Genomic DNA, 20368 nt, shown 5'->3' on the forward strand with positions numbered 1-20368 from the left:
ACCACCAGTGCTTAATTTGTAATGAAAGAGGTGCCGGGGCTCAAGCAATTTTTTTACTTTCATAACTGAAGCGGCAAGCCTAGAGATGCCGGGGCTATGAACTGTCAAGCCTAGAGGTACAAGGCAAGCCTTGGCACAAATTAAGCATTGTGCATTTTTGCAATGTGTTATCGGGTAGAAATGAGTTGCGCAGGGAACTCTGAGACTGCGGGTGGGTCAAGTTCCCATCATGCAGTTTTCTCCATCCCATAATGCCATCCCTATCCCATAATTTTCACGCCTTTTTTAAAACCCCACAAACCCACGCAGCACTTGTCCACCATCTCTGACAGAAGCATGGCGCCCACACAGCTCTGCACTGTTGTCATGAACATTGCAAACAAAGAACAACTGACTCTTCCAGTAGTTGCAGAGCTGTAGGAAGTATAACAATGGGGGACATGACAATTTATTTGAGGACAGATTGCTAAGGGACATAGCAAAAACCAATTTAAGGTTGTTGGGATTCATGGATCAGCTGCAGAGTGTGAAGCGCTGCTTCTGGGCTTGAGAAATGAGCACTGACAGGTGGGGTTGCATCGTAATGCAGCTTTGTGGTGATGAGCAGTGGTTGTAGAACTTTCTGATGTAAAAGCCACCTTCCAGGATCTGTGTGCTGATCTTGCTTCAGCCCTCCCACGCAGGACACAAAACTGAGACCTGCACTTACAGTTCAGAAGTGAGGGATGATCTCACTGTGGAAGCTTGCAGCTCCGGATTGCACCTGGTCAATGGGAAATCATTCAGTCAGTCATCCTGTTTGCTTTTTTGACTGCCGCTGCACACTGCATGGACGTCTTCAGAGAACTATCCATGATGACTCCAAGATCTTTTTCCTGATTCGTTGTAGCTAAATTAGCCCCCATCATATTGTATGTATAGTTGGGGTTATTTCTTCTAATGTACGTTACTTTACATTTATCCACATTAAATTTGATTTGCCATTTTGTTGCCCAATCACTTAGTTTTGTGAGATCTTTTTGAAGTTCTTCACAATCTGCTTTGGTCTTAACTATCTTGAGCAGTTTAGTATCATCTGCAAACTTTGCCACCTCACTTTTTACCCCTTTCTCCAGATCATTTATGAATAAGTTGAATAGGATTGGTCCTAGGACTGACCCTTGGGGGACACCACTAGTTACCCCTCTCCATTCTGAGAATTTACCATTTATTCCTACCCTTTGTTCCCTGTCTTTTAACCAGTTCTCAATCCATGAAAGGACCTTCCCTCTTATCCCATGACAACTTAATTTACGTAAGAGCCTTTGGTGAGGGACCTTGTCAAAGGCTTTCTGGAAATCTAAGTACGCTATGTCCACTGGATCCCCCTTGTCCACATGTTTCTTGACCCCTTCAAAGAACTCTAATAGATTAGTAAGACACGATTCCCCTTTACAGAAACCATCTTGACTTTTGCCCAACAATTTATGTTCTTCTATGTGTCTGACAATTTTATTCTTTACTATTGTTGCAACTAATTTGCCCGGTACTGACGTTAGACTTAGCGGTCTGTAATTGCTGGGATCACCTCTAGAGCCTTTTTAAAATATTGGTGTTACATTAGCTATCTTCCAGTCATTGGGTACAGAAGCTGATTTAAAGGACAGGTTACAAACCATAGTTAATAGTTCCGCAACTTCACATTTGAGTTCTTTCAGAACTCTTGGGTGAATGCCATCTGGTCCCAGTGACTTGTTACTGTTAAGTTTATCAATTAATTCCAAAATCTCCTCTAGTGACACCTCAATCTGTGAAAATTCCTCCGATTTGTCACCTACAAAAGCCGGCTCAGGTTTGGGAATCTTCCTAACATCCTCAGCCGTGAAGACTGAAGCAAAGAATCCATTTAGTTTCTCCACAATGACTTTATCATCTTTAAGCGCTCCTTTTGTATCTCGATCGTCCAGGGACCTCACTGGTTGTTTAGCAGGCTTCCTGCTTCTGATGTACTTAAAAAACATTTTGTTATTACCTTTTGAGTTTTTGGGTAGCCGTTCTTCAAACTCCTCTTTGGCTTTTCTTATTACATTTTTACACTTAATTAGGCAATGTTTATGTTCCTTTCTATTTACCTCACTAGGATTTGACTTCCACTTTTTAAAAGATGCCTTTTTATCTCTCACTGCTTCTTTTACATGGTTGTTAAGCCACGGTGGCTCTTTTTTAGTTCTTTTACTGTGTTTTTTAATTTGGGGTACACATTTAAGTTGGGCCTCTATTATGGTGTCTTTGAAAAGTGTCCCTGCAGCTTGCAGGGATTTCACTTTAGTCACTGTACCTTTTCATTTCTGTTTAACTAACCCCCTCATTTTTGCATAGTTCCCCTTTCTGAAATTAAATGTCTCAGTGTTGGGCTGTTGAGGTGTTCTTCCCACCACAGGAATGTTAAATGTTGTTATATTATGGTCACTATTTCCAAGTGGTCCTGTTATAGTTACCTCTTGGACTAGCTCCTGTGCTCCACTCAGGGACTAAATCGAGAGTTGCCTCTCCCCTTGTGGGTTCCCGTACCAGCTGCTCCAAGAAGCAGTCATTTAAAATATCAAGAAATTTTGTCTCTGCATTTCGTCCTGAGGTGACATATTCCCAGTCAATATGGGGATAATTGAAATCCCGCACTATTACTGAGTTCTTAATTTTGATAGCCTCTCTAATTTCCCTTAGCATTTCATCATCACTATCACTGTCCTGGTCAGGTGGTCGATAATAGATCCCTAATGTTATATTCTTATTAGAGCATGAAATTACTATCCATAGAGATTCTATGGAACATGTGGATGTATTTGCAACTCTAGGATTCCCAAACTGTGGTGGGGCATATACAGCACATCCCTGATTTGGCACCAGCCCACCTTGCAACAGAGTACATCTATGGTTATGCAATCATTGGTGGATCGCTGGGGACACTTCTCCCATATCAGTGTGGGCATGAGGCTTGCATCTTTAAGAACAGAGGACTGTTCAGAAAGCTGCACACAGTGACATGCTTTCTTGACTGGTGGATATTGACCATTGGCGATATTGAAATACCAGTTGTGATTCTGGTGGACCCAGAGTACCCCTTGCTCCTCCCGACTCATGAAGCCATACATCGGCCAACTTGATAGCTCCAAAGAAAGATTCCCTCTTCCTTCCCTGATAGGACTCCTGGGCATTTCTCCTGTCCACTCTTTCCTTCTCCAAGCTGTCTGCTATATTCACTTTCCAGGCTTTCTTTTCATGGTCTGATGCAGCACTGGTTTGCAGGATCTCCCTGAACGTGTCCTCTGTAGTCTGCTTCTTCCTCCTCCTCATCAGGGACTGGTGTCCCGTGGGTGTGGAGGGAGCACTTCTCAGGGCTGTAACGGCAGCAGCTACAGATGAAAGATTATATTTACAGTCACAACAGAAAGTAAAATGTTTAGTTTCAGAACTCCCTTCTTTATGCCCATAAAAGTTTTAAAATCAGACATGCTTATTGACACTTCAGTCTTGAATCACCTCTGCACAGCACCACTCTCCAGCTGCAGCCAAGGTGAGTATGGCCCACCAGGAGTGGGGGTGAGGGAGGAGGGAATTGTTTGGTTGTGTAAAACAGGAAAATTTCGGCCCCTGTTTCCATGGATACGAGTACAGGGCAATGGCACTGAGTACTGGCGCTATTTGTCACAGGTGGTGGTGGTGGTGATGATTTTAGCTGATATCTCACTCCTGAGGGTAACAAAGGCACAGAGAGCACAGCTGCTGCTGGGATCCTGAAGCCTCCTGAGTCCATATGCTGCTAGCCTGTTTACTGCAATGGTGCCTACCGTGGAGGAAGAAATCAAGCAGCCACCTCTAGAAACCTTCAGGAGAGGATTGCAGACCATCTCCATGAAAATTTCATCACGATCCCTCAGGAGGATACAAGGAACATCCTTATGTACATAAACAAATTGCTACACAGCCCGCCCACAGCCTGACAGGGGAAAGAAAAGCAGATACCAGCTCTACCTCTAAGTTTTGTTGTACCTTTACCTCTTCTCCTCTTCATCTGGTAGGAATAAAACAATGAAAAGCAGAAACCTGTGTTCTGCTAACTTGGGGTTGAGCCTGGCACCATCTTCACATTTATTTTTTTTAAGGGAGCAACGGAGGGCAACAAAAATGATTAGGGGACTGGAGCACATGACTTATGAGGAGAGGCTGAGGGAACTGGGATTGTTTAGTCTGCAGAAGAGAAGAATGAGGGGGGATTTGATAGCTGCTTTCAATTACCCGAAAGGGGGTTCCAAAGAGGATGGATCTAGACTGTTCTCAGTAGTACCTGATGACAGAACAAGGAGTAATGGTCTCAAGTTGCAGTGGGGGAGGTTTAGGTTGGATATTAGGAAAAACTTTTTCACTAGGAGGGTGGCGAAGCACTGGAATGGGTTACCTAGGGAGGTGGTGGAATCTCCTTCCTTAGAGGTTTTTAAGGTCAGGCTTGACAAAGCCCTGGCTGGGATGATTTAGTTGGGAATTGGTCCTGCTTTGAGCAGGGGGTTGGACTAGATGACCTCCTGAGGTCCCTTCCAACCCTGATATTCTAGGATTCTATGATTCTTTACCCTGGATCTGGCTTATCTGTGCTCAGCTGGCAGGAATGTCTAGACTGCAGTGGAGTCTCTAAAAGATCCTGGCTTGCAGCATAGCAGAACCCGCTCACCACATGTCCCTCCTCTTCCTGGCTGTTCACAGCAGGGGTCTCTCTCTTAGGCTCCACCAAGGAATCCATAGTGATCTGAAGGATGCTGTTGGGGTCTCCACCAAGTATGGCATGCAGCTAGTTGTAAAACCAGCAGGTCTGTGGCTTGGCACCAGATCGTCTGTTGGCCTCCCTGGCCTTCCATAATGTCTGCTGCAGTTCCTTTGCTTTCATGTGGTACTGCTGCTGATCCCTGTTGTACCCTTTTGCCTGCATCCCCAGTGCAGTCTTTTTGTAGATGTCCATGTTTATGTGACTGGTCCATAGCTGTGCCTGCACAGTCTCTTCTCCCCAGAGGCCCAGGAGATCCACAGTCTCCTGCTACTCCAGGCAGGAGTGTGTCTAGAGCGTGTGACCAGTATGGTCAGTTGGCAGCTGTACACAACAAGGGAGAGCTGCTAGGTGAGCTCACCAAGCTGGGCAATCAGGAAATGGCATTTCAAAAATACACAGAGGTTTTAAAGGGGGGGATTGGTAACTTCCATTCTCTGTGACCCCTAGGCAGCAGAGTTCACAATTGTGACCAGAGTGGTTGCTGTCGAGCATTGTGGGAGACCTGCTGGAGGACTGTTAGGGTCAGCACGGTTCGTGCAGTGTCTACACTCTCACTGTGTCGACCATGGCTCAGTGCCATTCAGGGAGGGGATGTTACTATGTCACCTGTAATGGGACACTTACGTTGGCAGGAGACAAATTTGAGTGTGGACTCATGCATAAATGGGTTGATGGGAGGCAACTTATATCAACCTAGGTTTCGAGTGTAGATCAGGCTGAGGCCGCTCATCATTTTGGACTCATCAATCAAGTCCCCTCTAACTTCTCCTCGTCAAGCTAAATAATCTTAACCTTTCAGTTTCTTGTGTAGCTGCTACATTCATGCCACTAACAGTTTCTGGCATCTTACTCTGGATCTTTTTCTAGCAATGGATAACTAGTCACAGACCCAAGAGTAGTGTGCTCTGTACAAATGGAAATCATGATTTCCTTCTCCCTGGAGTTTGCAGAGGATAAGGGAAGTCACACAGGGAAAAGAACAACAACTAGTATAAAGACTGCAGCATACTCTTCTCATTCCTTTCCCCTCGTTCCATCTTCTGCTGGGTGTCAGCTTTGGTAGACCAGTGATTTTCAGCCTCTCAAACCATGATCTGACACTCAGCCATTTGCAACCAGTCCTCCAGGAGTGAAACCTCAAAATCTTTTGTGTGATACTTCGGAGTAGCCACCATGAGAATCAGCACAACACTTAGGGTCTGAAGTCAATGGCAAAACTCCCATAGACTCCAATGGGACAGGTTCGAAAACCCTTATAGGGCACTCCTGGTATCTGAACCAATTATAAGTGCCTGAGCAAATCCATTTCAGTGGGGACAAGGAATGGGCATGGGCTGGTGACCAACCCCCACCTCGCAAACTCCCCATTGAAGTCTCACAACCCAGATAATTGAAGTCTTGAAATAGCTAGTTCCTGCCCTTGAGACATAAAGCACCAGGCTGGGGGATTTGAAGGCACTTGTCATCAGTATATGTGTTTTGTATTGTGTCTTTCCTCCCTCTTTGTCACCCTAGCCTCAGAATACATCAGAAAAGAACAAGCTGGTGGAACTGTATCAATACCCAGGCTACAACGAGCATGAGCCAACACCGCTGCCTAATGGGACGGAGCTGGCTGAAGTCATAGAGAAGGTGGTGTGTGCCCAGAGAAAGTCAGCAAGTGGGAAGGTACTCTGCATACTTACAAAGAGCAGCAAATGTGTGCTTATGTGCGTGTACCTACATATGAGTGGATATGCCATGCACATGTATGTGAATGTGTGTGTGAGTGCTGTGAGAATGTGCGCATTTGTTTCTCAGAAATGGCGTGCTGCTTGTAAGGCTTTGTGAATGAGAGATTCGGAGGTTCTTAAGGATGGATTCGTGGTAGAGTTGAGAACAGGAGAGAGGGTGTGTGAAGATCAGAGAGTGATTTGCCTTGTGAGTGTATCTTCATCTGTCTGCGCTGCATGATGTTGCAAAGTTTCATTTCTTTGTCAGACTCCTTTTCCTTCAAAGATGCTGCAGAAGTTTCTCACAGCTCCAGTCTCCCATGCTATCCTGTTGGACAGCTTCTGGTGGTTTTTTCTCCACTTATATCAGGTAAGGAAGAGACTAGGACAGGGGCTGGATATTGATGTATTTCACACGGTTCAACTGAGTATAGAGTCTCTGCCAGAGGAAAGTTTGATAAGTGTCTTAAAATAATATTGAAAAAAAAAGGTCGAAATTGTGCAGTGTGGTCCACTCCTGCTCCATCTGTCCCTTGTAGGGAGTGAATACCTGCTCCAGCCAGCCCCTACAATGCAATACAGACTAGAGGAGGTATTCTCCCTCCCACTGTGGTGGCATTTAGGGTCTGTACAAATCCCTTAAATAGCCAGGGAGGAATTTGCCTGGGACAAGCACTGTATAAGACTTGGATCTGATCCAAGGACAGATGGTGTTTTCCCATGACATGACGGTCAGATTCTTGAGAGGGCTCGAGAGACTCTTCCCGCAGGTATGGACTCCTGTCCCACAGTGGGATCTTAACTTGGTCCTCTCTAGGCTCACAGGCCTGCCCTTTGAGCCACTGGGTTCCTGCTCCCTTTCCCACCTGTCATGGAAGGTTGCGTTCTTGGTGGTGGTGACGTCGTCGAGTCGAGTCTCTGAAATTAAAGCCTTGACCTCAGAACCGCCATATACGGTCTTCTACAAAGACAAGGTTCAGCTGCGGCCCCACCCAGGCTTCCTGCCGAAGGTGTTGTCTACTTTCCATACGAATCAGGACATCTTCCTCCCGGTGTTCTGTTCCAAACTGCACAAGACCAGTGAAGAGAGGCATCTTCACGTGCTGGACATCTGAAGGGCCTTGGCTTTTTACTTAGAACGTACCAAGCCTTTCTGTAAATCAACTCAGCTGTTCATCGCTACAGCGGATAGGATGAAGGGCCATCTGGTGTCCTCGCAGAGGATTTCAAATAGGATCACCTAGTGCATCAGAACCTGTTACAACCTGGTGGGGATTCTGCCGCCGCCGATTGCCAGAGCTCAGGCATCTTCAGCAGCCTTCCGGGCACACATCCCTATCCAGGACATCTGTAGAGGTGCAACGTGGTCCTCTGTTCACATGTTTACCACTCATTATGCCATCACTCAGCAGGCCAGGGATGACGCTGGGTTCAGCAGAGCTGTGTTGCAGTCTACACGTCCGTGAACTCCTACTGACCTCCAGGGGTAGTGCTTTGGAGTCACCTAATATGGAATGGACATGAGCAAGCACTCGAAGAAGAAAAGACAGTTATCTCGAAGAACACCAGTTACGGAAAAGGTGTGTTGCTCATGTCCATTCTACAACCTGCCCTCCTTCCCCACTGTCAGAGTTTCCGGCAAGAAGGAACTGAGGGTGGGGGGAGCCGGCGGTGCCATGTGGGGAGGGTAGGGAAGGCTCCAGAGGGCACTAGAGCCGGTCCCCTACAGATATTGCTGAGGGAAAAACTTCGAGCATCGGTGCATGTGGCGAGCACACACACATAATATGGAATGGACATGAGCAACACATCTTAAAGAACACCAGTTATGGAAAAGGTAACTGTCTTTTATTACACTCTATGTTAACACCTACACTTATTGTAATCTATTAAAATAATTTAAATTAAATTTAAAAAGTAATATTCAAGCAGTACATCTTTGCTGCTGAAGTTTTAAAGAAAGTCCAACCATTGAACTGGCTAAGCACCCGGAACCAAAGTTGAAGTTCTAAACCAACATTTGACTGCCTCTTCTTCATTTCAGGTTATTCAACAAGTTCAGTTCAATGATTAGCTCATTCAAAGTTGAGAAACTGATTGGAAGTTGATGACCAGAAACAGTCAGTTCAAAATTCATAACTACAGATAATACTTTAACAAATCAGCTAGTTTTAAATGAAAAATATGTTTTGATAAATTTATATTTCCCCCTATGTATCCAGAACATTTAAGGTAGTTTTATTTAACTAATAACAAAAATTAAATTATGTTTTGTGCATTTTTAATTGAATTCCAATTTTCATCCAGATGTTCCTTGACACAAATCATGAGCAAAAAATTAATCATCAGGTGGTAAATAAGAAATGCATCATTCGCCATTTTAAACTTAATGTATGTTAAGCTATATAATTGCTTAAATAAATGTCCATAAATATAGTGTATCATCGTGGTTAGCAAAATAAAATAATAAAAATAATACCCAGCTCTTATATAGTACTTTTATCAGTAGATCTCAAAATGCTTTATAAAGGAGGTCAGATGTACCAAATTTAGTGTAAAGGCGCTATTTAGTTACAAATCAACATGTTTTAATAGTTACCACCCACTGAGACTCAAACTTTATTTAGAAAAATAGCTAATGAATACAAATAGATAACAAGATTAAAATAGATTCTTTAAATCAAGGTTTCCTGTTTGCTGATTTAAATCATTATTAAAATTGGTGATTTAAATCCCTTTGATTTAAATCAATCCACTCTGCTCACGTACACAAACCTTCGGACAGGCTTGAGGATCTCCATGTTGCTGTGGTTTGATGAGTAGGTGAATGCTTCTCTGATTATTCATTCCTTTCTTTCTTTCTTGGTAGCCAAATAGAGAGATTCAGGGACGTCTGTTTAATCGCATTGCAAAGAATTATGCCGCCCTCCTGTTTGACTGTCACAAGTTCCGCTACCAGAATGCTCTTATTAAAGTGAGTGTAAAAAGGTTTAGAAAAAGCAATAGAGTTTACACTTAAGCAGTGAAATAACCTGGGAATACCCACCACTATCCGCCCCTTTATCTCTGGCCACAGGGATAATCTGACACTAACAACAGTTACCCCATATATAGCACTTTATATTTTTAGAATGCTGTACAGGCATTTACTAATTAATTCTTCCAGGGCTTGGAATGTGCCGTGATCAATTGGATTTGAATTCTTGTTGAATAGCAGACTATCTTGTCTGATATCCCCACAGTTTGGAATGCTCCATGATGACCAATATGGTTCATGCTCTTGTCTTGTGAATATCTTTTAATAATCTAAAATCATGGGTAGGGGTGATGAGATCTGAGGAGCAGCTCTGTCTCTCCCCATCAAGATCCACTCTTCATACCCTCCTCTTGTTCATCCTCATGCCTTCATCCCCATCCCACAGGCTCTTCTTCTTCATCCTTACTCATCCTCTGAATTCCCTGTTCCTTTCTGTTTCTTCTGTAATTTCTGGTTCACCTCCAAGAAACTAACCCTGATCACCAACCTCTTTATTTTGGACTCCTTCCATCTCCTTGTCTCATTGAAAACTAATTCTCCATCTGACTCAGCATCTGTGATTGCCTTTTCTTTCTCCAATTCTCCCCACGCTTGAAGCATTCTTCTCACACTTTATTATTAATTATTATTATTATATTTATTAATCATGTTTATTACATTAGTGCCTAAGGGACAACCAAGAATGTGGCCCCATTGTGTGAGTTGCTGTACAAACATAGACTAATAGATGGTACCTGACCTGAAGAAATTATAATCTAAACAGACAAGACAGACTCGGGATAGGGGAAGGGGTAGAACACACAAGCAGAGTGACGTATGTGATGGCAGCAAATGACATGTTAATGCCATGGTGGTTTTTGTTTTTGAGGGGATAGGTTTATTTCTCCCCCACCCTGCTCCTTTGCCTCCACTGAGATGCACTCCATCCAATTCTTTCTGCCCTCTCTACTTGAGTTATTTATTTACTGCCCCAGCTTCCTTTCTTCATTTTCCCTTGACTTTGTTGTCTGCCGCTCTTTCTTCCTCTCACTTCAGTCTTTTATCCTCATCCCAGGGGTCTTGTATTTCCACACGGAAGGCCCATCTGATTCTGTGGCCTCTTGCTTCCTTTTGGTAAACATGACCTTCAAAGAAAAAAAAAAAAAGTTTGTCTCCTCTTTTGCTTCCAACAGTGCAAACATTTTTCTGCTTGTTTCTTAGATTTAGAAATTCATGTCTCCTCCTAGAAGACCCTATATGACTGGAAAACTAGTGACATCACAAGGGACTGAAAGTTGAGCAATTATGAAGGGAAGAGATTTTTATTCAAACTGTTTGAAACTTAGGTTTTGGTTTGTGTGTCTGAACACCTGTGTAATGCCAGTGTTTAACAAATATTTGGGAGACAGGATGGCTTTGTTTAGGATTCAGCATCCCACTCATCCCCTCAGTTAAGGTATGAGAGGTCCACGTACACAAAGAAGTCTTCCAACAAACCCGACTTAACATTCTTGATGTTTCTAATGTAAAAAAAACAAGCAGGAGAAATGGCACAAGAAACAAAATTACAATGCTAGCTAAATGATTGTTTATATTAAAATTGAGGCTATTCCTTTATCACTGAATCTGTGTGGATTGGAATTTTGGATAGTCCCTGTATATGGGAGGAAGGAATACAGCCCTTTTAAGCTCTAAGAAAGAACAGTCTGTCCAACATCTCTCCTCTAACCTGTCTAGATTGATGGAGTTCTGATTTTTCTTTCCTTAACCCTTAGGTTTTCCCTTCATTGCTGAGCCAAACCTTGTACACCTGCTTCTGCTCCAGCTTTCCAAGATCCTGGTTCAATACACATGAGTTCAAGTCCCAGCTCTGCAATGTGCTGTCAGAGTGGATGGCAGGTGAGAGGGCTTTTTCTTCCTGCTTAAAAGGCAATATGTGCAGGTCATATTCAGCCAAATGGAGGAGAATACTTTCCAGCCTTTCAAACTGCCTTCTTTCCCTGGCCTTAATAAAAATGTCTCTAGCCCACTTCCATCCTGTGGTACTAGGGAGCAAAAAGAATAGAGCGGAACATAAGGATAGAACTGAGTGAATCATTGACTTTTTGATTTGGAGAGCAGACCAAAAAAATTAGAAAAAATGCTCTGTTCGGTTCTGAAAATGTTCAGAATGTGTCAGCAAATCTGAAAAGTCTTTGTCAGACCAGCAAACTGCATGTCCATGTCCGAAACTTTTAGCCCAGTGATTAGGGTGTTTGCCTGGGATATGGGAGACCCAGGTTTGAATCCCCACTCTGGAGCAGGGACTTGAACTCAGATTTCCCCTCTCCCAGGTGAGCATTGTAACCACCAGGCTGGTTTAAGTTGGGTTGCTCTCAGTCTCTCCTGTGGAAGCAGTTTCACTTTCTAGAAATACTTAAATATTCACTGGGCCAAAGAGAGAATGAATGAGGACCAGGGCTGCCTGGTGGGTATGGGAGATGACAGTTTGCCCAGGCCCCCATTTGAGGGCCCCTAAACTGAGATGGGTTGTAGCCTGGTGTGTGGGTCACAGCGCCACTCGGGTTTGGTCTGGCAGCCCCTCTATCATGAGGGAGAAGTGGTCAGGAAGAATGGTACTGTGATCCTGTGCGCCATGTCACCATGCCCAGAGTGGGGAGGTGGGCCAGGAGCCGCCTCCTGTGGGACAGGAGCCGCCACTGTGGGGTGAACTCGCTCTTCAAACCTCCCCTCTCTCCCACTGGGGCTTCCCCTTAGTGGTACATTTTTGGAAGGGTGTGGTTTTGGATTTTGCCCTGAATCCCCAAAAATCTGTGTGGCCCTGGTGACAAAAACTCTATAACCTGGTAATTAAAGCCCTTACTTGAGAGGTATGAGATGTGGATTCATATCTTCTCTCTGCCTGATTCAGAGGAGGGATTTGAATCCATATCTCCTGGTTGCTGGCCTGGAAAAAGTTTTTCTCTGTCAAAACTGATTCAAATTCATGAATAGTTTCTGGTTGACCAAAACTTCATTTTTTGGTGACTAAATTGTTAATCTAAAAAATTTCACCCAGCTCTAAATATGGGACCCTGGTACACAATTTCCAGATCTCTGGGAGAAATTCCTGGTCATCCTTTCTCCATCACCCTACTCACTTTGGTGGCCTGCAGCAAACATAAAATCAATTCCTGGGAGTCAGGTGTTCTGGGTGGGATGTCTTCTTCCTGGAGTTCATCCCTCATTGATAGACAGGAGATACAAGTCCAATGGACATTTTCAGCCTCTGAAGCAATGAATACTCCATGCAAACTGGGTTTTCACTCTCCTCTGACCACCCCCTCCTTCCTCAATTTATCCCACTTCTATGTGTCTCTTCATTCTGCTCTCTGTCTCATTCTCACCTTCACTATCACTCTCTCTTTCTGTTACTTTGATTCCCTCTTATGTTCTCCTCTCAAGTGAAATAATTTTAATATTAGTCTTAATCATGCTATGAACATAGGATTGGGAGCAAGCAACTCCTGAATTCTATACCCAGTCCTGGGGCAGATTTCCTCTGATGTCTTGGCCAATTACCAGCTTTCTCCCTTGGCATTTCCATCTGTATACTGTGGACGATAGAGCAGCTACTGGGGCATTGTGAGGTTTAGTTAATGTTTGTTGCAACTCTGAAGATGAAAAGTGCTACAAAAGTGTTAAACTGTATTTTCTCTTTCTGTTATTACTTAACATAAAAACATAAGAACGGCCATACTGGGTCAGACCAAAGGTCCATCAAGCCCAGTATCATGTCCTCTGACAGTGGCCAATGGCAGGTGCCCCAAAGGGAATGAACAGACAGGTAATCATCAAGTGATCCATGCCCTGTCACCCAATCCCAGCTTCTGGCAAACAAAGGCTAGGGACACCATTCCTGCCCATCCTGGCTAATAGGTCCATCAATGGCTATCTTCCATGAATCTAGCTCCATTTTGAACCTCATTATAGTATTGGCCTTCACAATACCCTCTGGCAAGGAGTTCCAGAGGTTGACAGTGCGTTGCGTGAAAAAATACTTTCTTGTGTTTGTTTTAAACCTGCTACCTATTAATTTCATTTGGTGGCCCCTTGTTCTTGTATTATGAGAAGGAGTAAATAACACTTCCTTATTTACTTTCTCTATACCACTCATGATTTTATAGATCTCTATCATATCCCCCCTTAGTTGCCTCTGTTCCAAGCTGAAAAGTCCCAGTCTTGTTAATGTCTCCTCATACGGAAGCCTTTCTATATCCCTAATCATTTTTGTTGCCCTTTTCTGAACCTTTTCCAATTCCAGTATATCTTTTTTGAGATGGGGCGACCACATCTGCACGCAGTATTCAAGGTGTGGGCGTATCATGGACTTATATAGAGGCAATATGATATTTTCTGTCTTATTATCTATCCCTTTCTTGATGATTCCCAACATTCTGTTCGCTTTTTTGACTGCTGCTGCACATTGAGTGGGTTTTCAGAGAACTATCCACAATGACTCCAAGATCTCTTTCTTGAGTGGTAACAGCTAATTTAGACCCCATCATTGTATATGTATAGTTAGGATTATGTTTTCCAGTGTGCATTACTTTGCATTTATCAACATTAAATTTCATCTGCCATTTTGTTGCCCAGTCACCCAGTTTTGTGAGATCCTTTTGTAGCTCTTTTTTGTACTTCTTCTTTTGCTATTTCTCTCTCCTTCATTTCCAGTCTCTCTCACTATTTCTCATTACCCCCTCCTCCCCTTAGGGACACTGCCTGTCCCAGGGAGCTACAGTAACTGGGACTACTCCCATCTGGAACCAGAGAGATTTAGGAGGGAAGACTTGCTGTCAACAAAGGGAAAGCAGAGGACAGGTAAGAGTACTGATAAAATAGCTTCCCCCCCATGTTCCTGCTGAGCTGAACAGGGGCTTGGGGTCCAAACCAGGCATCCACTGTTCCATACAAGATGCCTTGTCTTTGCAGGATCAACCAATAGCTGTGCTGGGGAGCTAGAGAAATGGCATAGCATGAGTCAGAGGCCTGGCTTCATGTTGCTATATTGTATCTGAGTGATGTATTTGTGAGCTGCCCTTTTGTCAGAGAGAACTGATAAATACCCATTTGCAACCAGAGCATCCTGGCTAAAGAACTTTTGAATGATTGGCGATGACCTGAGCTAAGCTGGGATAAGTGCTCTTTGCCAGCATGCAGATTTGCATTCAATTCTCTGTTTGTCTCTTATTCTCTGTTTCATCAGGCAACGGGAGAGCTGCAGGGACCAGGCTTGGTTCTATAGGAGTAGTACTCTGCACTGCTGTGGGGGAGACCTGGCTTCGTTCCCTGTCCTAGGTTCTCGTTCCTCTCTGGGTCAGCAAGGGATGCAAGTGCTGGAGGGAAGCAGGGAGCACATTATGTTACTCATCAGTATCCACTCTGGCTAGCTTAGAAGTGGTTTTGACAGATCCCAAAGGGGATCCCATCCAAGGTCATGACATGTGCGATTGCAACAAGGGTGGTGCATTTAATAGGGATAAAGGAGAATATTCATCATTCTATAAGGAACACAAAGGACCTTAACAAATAGACTGTAAATACAGGGACAGAACCAAGATCTCATTCAGTGACTGCACTGAGTCCCAAGTAAACAGAGTTTTGTATAGAGTGTTCTCTTTAGCCAGACTTGGTCCTTGGTCACAGATTTAAAAATGATGAGCAATATGTGTAACTGTTTTTCCCCAGAATCCTCTGTCCCCTTTGCTTCCTCAAAGGCTTCTGACAACCCAGAAAAGACTCCTCAGCCATCCATTCAACCATACAAGGTAAAGAGCATCTTGTTCATGAAGACATGCAACAAGGCAAGGGAGGATGTCATAGAAACGGAGACATTTGAGACTGAAATGATCCATTTCACATCTTTTCATCTTTCCCCTTTCTCCAGCTAGTGCAGACTTGTTCCCTGTTCTTTTGTCCAATTGGCTGTTAAATGACTTGGGAGAAGGGACTTTCCCTTCACCGTTAGGAAAGGTTTCCTAATATCCATCTATTTTTTTTAATCTTTGCTCATCTTCATCACATTACTCTGAATTATGTTTTCTGTAAACACCTTGTACAATTCCTCTGCTATCCTGGGATTTACACTCAGAGGGTTTCCTTTACTAGCTAACCTTAGATCTTGATAATTGTTGCCCATAGTCTTACTCCCTGAGCCAAGGAAGAGCCTTCCCAAGAAACAAAGAAGTCAGAGAGGCAGGGGAAACAGACAGGCATGTTCCAAGTGCTTGAATATTACTAAGATTCACAAAATCTGAATACAGTACAATTCCTATTTTACAAAATAATTGGGGATTGAGGAGTTCATAAAATTGAACATCTCAAAATTACAGTAGGTACGGTGAATAAGTTGCAGTATGATGTACTGCATTCCTTTCCTCTTCTCCTTCAAACTACTGCAAAGCGATTTCCAATGCATTGAAGGAATTGGAACATGAAGGGATGTTGACTTATTCTTTACTGACATCACTTTTGTTTAAATGATTTTTTTTCCTATCAGAAAAAATGGTTCATATAACTGATCGTTCATAAGACTAGTGTTCATAAAATTGAGGTTCTGCTGTATTACAGGTGAAAGTTTACCATGATTAGAAACTCATATTTTGAAAAGATGTAGCGCAAGTGAAATGTGAGCACTCTATCTAGAACTGTGGCTTTGAGTGTTTGGTTAAATGAAAAGATAGCTATTGTTTTTGCATTGCAGCAAGTAACTTTTCTTGGTGCTTAAAAGTGTTTTTAAAATGTTTTAAATAGCCACAATGGTAGGCACTGACCCAAGTGATTTGGTTGTACTCATCTCAAAAGTAGAAACAGACCGAAATCACAGTGTCTGCAGATTTAATTTTTGTTAAACGAAGAGGGAGATGAAGCAGCATGAATTATTTTATGAGTTAACGTACAATCACTTCTCACTATTTATTTGTTCATTCACTAGTAACCTAACACATTGCTTGTGTTCCAAGTTTAACCAGCTAGCAACCGTAACTTATTATTTATGGATTTTATGGAGCATGTCAGCATGCTCTGTCTTCCTCTGTTTTGTACAAGGCTGTCAAAGAATTTACCTTCTAAGTTAGAAGAACATATGAGAATTCCACGTGCAAAGAAAGTGAAAGATCAAGTTCATAAAACACAAGGATCAAGATTTTCAAAATTAGGGAAGGAACTGTTAGGTGCTCCGATTTTGAAAATCTCGCTCCTTATTTTTGAGTCTAAGGTGAGGCTCCTATTTTTGAAAATCTTGGCCCAAGTGACCAGATGATGGACTGATGTAAAAGCAGTAATGTCTGTACTTAGATAAAAGGTGACAAGTATCTTAGAAATACCATAGATAAAACAGTTATCTTAGATTAGATATCAGAGTAGGTGTCTTTTTTGTTGCTTATAAATACATTTCTTTCTTTGGTAGATTAAGGAATATAGGACATAGGACTGGAAGAGACCTCCTGGGTCATCGAGTCCAGTCTCCTGTTATTGTGGCACTCCTGTTATATAATCCCATTCATAAACTTGCCAAGCTCCATTTTAAAATTAGTTAGATTTTTTTGCATCCACACCTGTTATCGGGAGGCTGTTCCATATCCTCAGTCCTCTGAGGGTTCGAAACCTTCAAATTTCCAGCCTAAGGTTAACACTGATTTCCTGCCCATATTAACATGGATGAGCTTTGCAGAATAGCAGTGTTTTAGGAGGGAAGAAAAGGTGGTTATTTGATGCACAAAAAGCAGGAAAGGTGTTCTGTGTATAAGGTCTTGTCTACACTTGAAATGCTACAGTGGCACAGCAGCAGTAGTGCTTCAGCATTGACACTACTTACGCTGGTGGGAGGGGTTCTCCCATTGTTGTAGTTAATCCACCTCCCCAAGAGGCGGTAGCTATGTTGACGGAAGAATTCTTAAGTTGACTTAGCACTGTCTACACTGGGGGTTACGTCGGTTTAACTATATCTCTCGGGTACGGATATTTCATAGAAGATGAAGATAAGAGTGGGAGGAAAAGTACAAAAGAGGTATTGAGAAGCGTGGCATGGAAAGAGCACAGGCAGTGGGAGGCTGGTATTAAGTGAGATGTGGGCAGGGGCTGAATTTTGCAGAACCCTTGAATGAAAGGTTGAGAAAACTGAACTTGATACGGAAGCCAGTGATTGTGAAGAGATTCAAAGTGGGGAGTGACCTGAACGGAGCAGCATATTTTGCTTATGTACAGTGGGAGTGAATTGGGTTCCAGCTGACCTTTACTGTATTGCAAAGGATGTGTATTGAGGGGAGAGGGAGGGAGGAGGGAATGGATGATCAGTATTCAGGTCTGCCTATTCCTTAGTAAATGGTATTCTTAGAAAAATAAGCTGAATACAGCCTATTGTATTTTGTTCATTTAATATAAGTAAAGCAGACCTTCCAGTCCCCAGATCACTTTTATTGTTCTTTGGATCAATGTGTGAGCTGGAAGAAGCTTTGTGTACATCACAATATCCATTTTATCCAAGTGCATTGTTGCATATTCACAGATCCACAGATTCCAAGGCCAGAAGGGACCAATGTGATCATCTAGTCTGACCTCTTGTATAACACAGGCCAAAGAACTTCCCCAAAATAATTCCTAGAGCAGATATTGTAGAAAAAGGTCCAACCTTGATTTAAAAATTGCCAGTGATAGAGAGTATCAGAGGGGTAGCCATGTTTGCTGCTTTTACAGATCCAGACTAAGAGTCCTGTAGCACCTTATAGACTAACAGACGTATTGGAGCATGAGCTTTCGTGGGTGAATACCCACTTTGTCGGACCATGCATCACCCACGAAAGCTCATGCTCCGATACGTCTGTTAGTCTATAAGGTGCCACAGGACTCTTTACTGCTTTTACAGTGATAGAGGATCCACCATGACCCACGGTAAATTGTTCCAGTGGTTAATTACTCTCACTGTTAAAAATTTATGCCTTATTGTCAGTCTGAATTTGTCTAGCCCAAGCAGGACCTATTGGTCACAGCCCAGCCTAGGGTCTTGCCTCTGGAGAAAAGTATTTCCCTCACCCATACTGCTCTGTTGCTGGAGGGTGGCAAAGGGATGCCATGATTCATGGAGAAGCTATGTGGTGAAGGGATTTTCTGGAGGAGATTCACTAAGTTACAAAATCGATTCACCTATAGATGTATGAGGTAGATCTCCAGGCCAGCAGGATGGAAGCTGGGAAAGAATGCTAGTTTGTTGCTCTTGAGCAAACTTGAATTGATGGCCTTTGAAGGAAGCCATTTCCAGACATTCTGCAGCCAGAGGCAGATGGCTTCAGAAGGCTGGGGCATTTTAGGAAGTGTTCCCATCAGTCACTTTTCACTACACAGAGGATTCGGCAGCTGTCTTAGCTATCTACCAACCCACATAGTTACATTCTACCAACCTAAAATTTCTCCTGTAGTTTCAATTGAAAGGCTATTTTTTATTTCCTTTCTTATGACTCTACTATGTAGCGTTGCTAGTAGAGACAGTATTTCTCCTCAAAGGCAGTTATGTATCAGTTGGGGGCAAATGGCATTTTTCAGGTGGACAGAGAAGATTAAAGCACTAAGCCTATCAACATGATGTATGAGTCCATTAAACTTTTTCCTTCCTTTCCTTCTTTCTTGGTCCCAGAAATCCATGTCTTTGGGCCAAACTGTTAACAAGTACCAACCTGATCAAACAAGCGTGGACCTCGACTCCAAGGAAGTTGTACATGCATCTATGTCCTTGAAAGGTAAAGGATTTGGAAGAAAGATGAAACCTTCTTTGATTTATTCAGACTTTCTAAGGACTTGCTGTTTCATGATCCCCTTGCAATGTATAGGTGTGTGTTCCCTATATGACAAGTAGGAGTGAGTTTGTTCACCCCACTGATTTCTACTGATCAGAATATATCAGAGCTGCTTGTATGTATATGAGTTTTCTTTTTGTGGTTGAATTAGTGCAGTTGCTTCTTTTGGGATGGATTTATGGTGTGCATGTGTGTATCACTGCCCCCTACTACTTCTACTGAATCAGTCACGTCTTTATTCCGCTACTATATTGTTTTAAGAGAAGTATGATAGCAACAGAATGGTGAGGAGATATCTTACAGCTGATGTTTCTTTCTTGCGCCAGGCATCAATCCTCATACCATGCCACATGATCTGCAGCCTGAAAAGGATGACCTGAAAAGTGCTTGGAAGCAGCCCCAACGCACATTTGAAACAAGGCGGCTAAAGATCGCCCCCCTTCATAGAGAGGTAATGCTGTGCATGGAGAGGGGATGGGAGAAGTTGTGACAGACTGAGTGAGGTTTTCCTCTCCTCTGGTACAGCACACATCTGCCGGTGCCTGTCTCATGCTGTTGATACCAAAATATCCTCAGAACTCCAGAAAGGAATCCTCACCAGCTACCCCAAGTGCTTGATTTTTAGTAAGGTTTTTGACCCAGTTCCACTTGACAGTCTCATAAGCAAATTAGGGAAATACGATCTTGATGAAATTACTGTAAGGTGGGAGCACAACTGGTTGAAAGATTTTACTCAAGGGTAGTTATCAATGGTTTGCTGTCAAAGTGGGAGGAGGCATCTAGTGGGGTCCCACAGGGATCAGTCCTGGATCTGATACTATTTAATATTTTCATTAATGACTTCAATAATGAAGTGAAGAGTATGCTTATAAAATTTGCAGATGACACCAAGATGGGTGAAGTTGCAAGCATTTTGGAGGACAGGATTCCAATTCAAAATGACCTTGACAAATTGGAGAACTGGTCTGAAATCAACAAGATGAAATTCAATAAAAACAAGTACTACACTTAGGAA

General features: G+C 43.0%; 1 protein-coding gene across 1 annotated transcript in view; it reads left to right on the forward strand.

The window, feature by feature from the left end:
• Window positions 1-20368, forward strand: part of FAM227A (family with sequence similarity 227 member A) — a 49731-nt gene that overhangs the window by 11300 nt on the left and 18063 nt on the right. The window contains exons 6-13 of the mRNA XM_026657538.1: window positions 6314-6466; window positions 6779-6880; window positions 9380-9484; window positions 11302-11425; window positions 14279-14386; window positions 15254-15333; window positions 19194-19296; window positions 19680-19804. Of these exons, the coding sequence (XP_026513323.1) occupies window positions 6314-6466; window positions 6779-6880; window positions 9380-9484; window positions 11302-11425; window positions 14279-14386; window positions 15254-15333; window positions 19194-19296; window positions 19680-19804 (900 nt within the window). The remainder of the gene's footprint in view (window positions 1-6313; window positions 6467-6778; window positions 6881-9379; window positions 9485-11301; window positions 11426-14278; window positions 14387-15253; window positions 15334-19193; window positions 19297-19679; window positions 19805-20368) is intronic.

The sequence above is a fragment of the Terrapene carolina genome, unplaced genomic scaffold, assembly GCF_002925995.2.
Source record: "Terrapene carolina triunguis isolate 2854851 unplaced genomic scaffold, T_m_triunguis-2.0 Scaffold247, whole genome shotgun sequence".
In the NCBI taxonomy this organism is placed as follows: domain Eukaryota; kingdom Metazoa; phylum Chordata; order Testudines; family Emydidae; genus Terrapene; species Terrapene triunguis.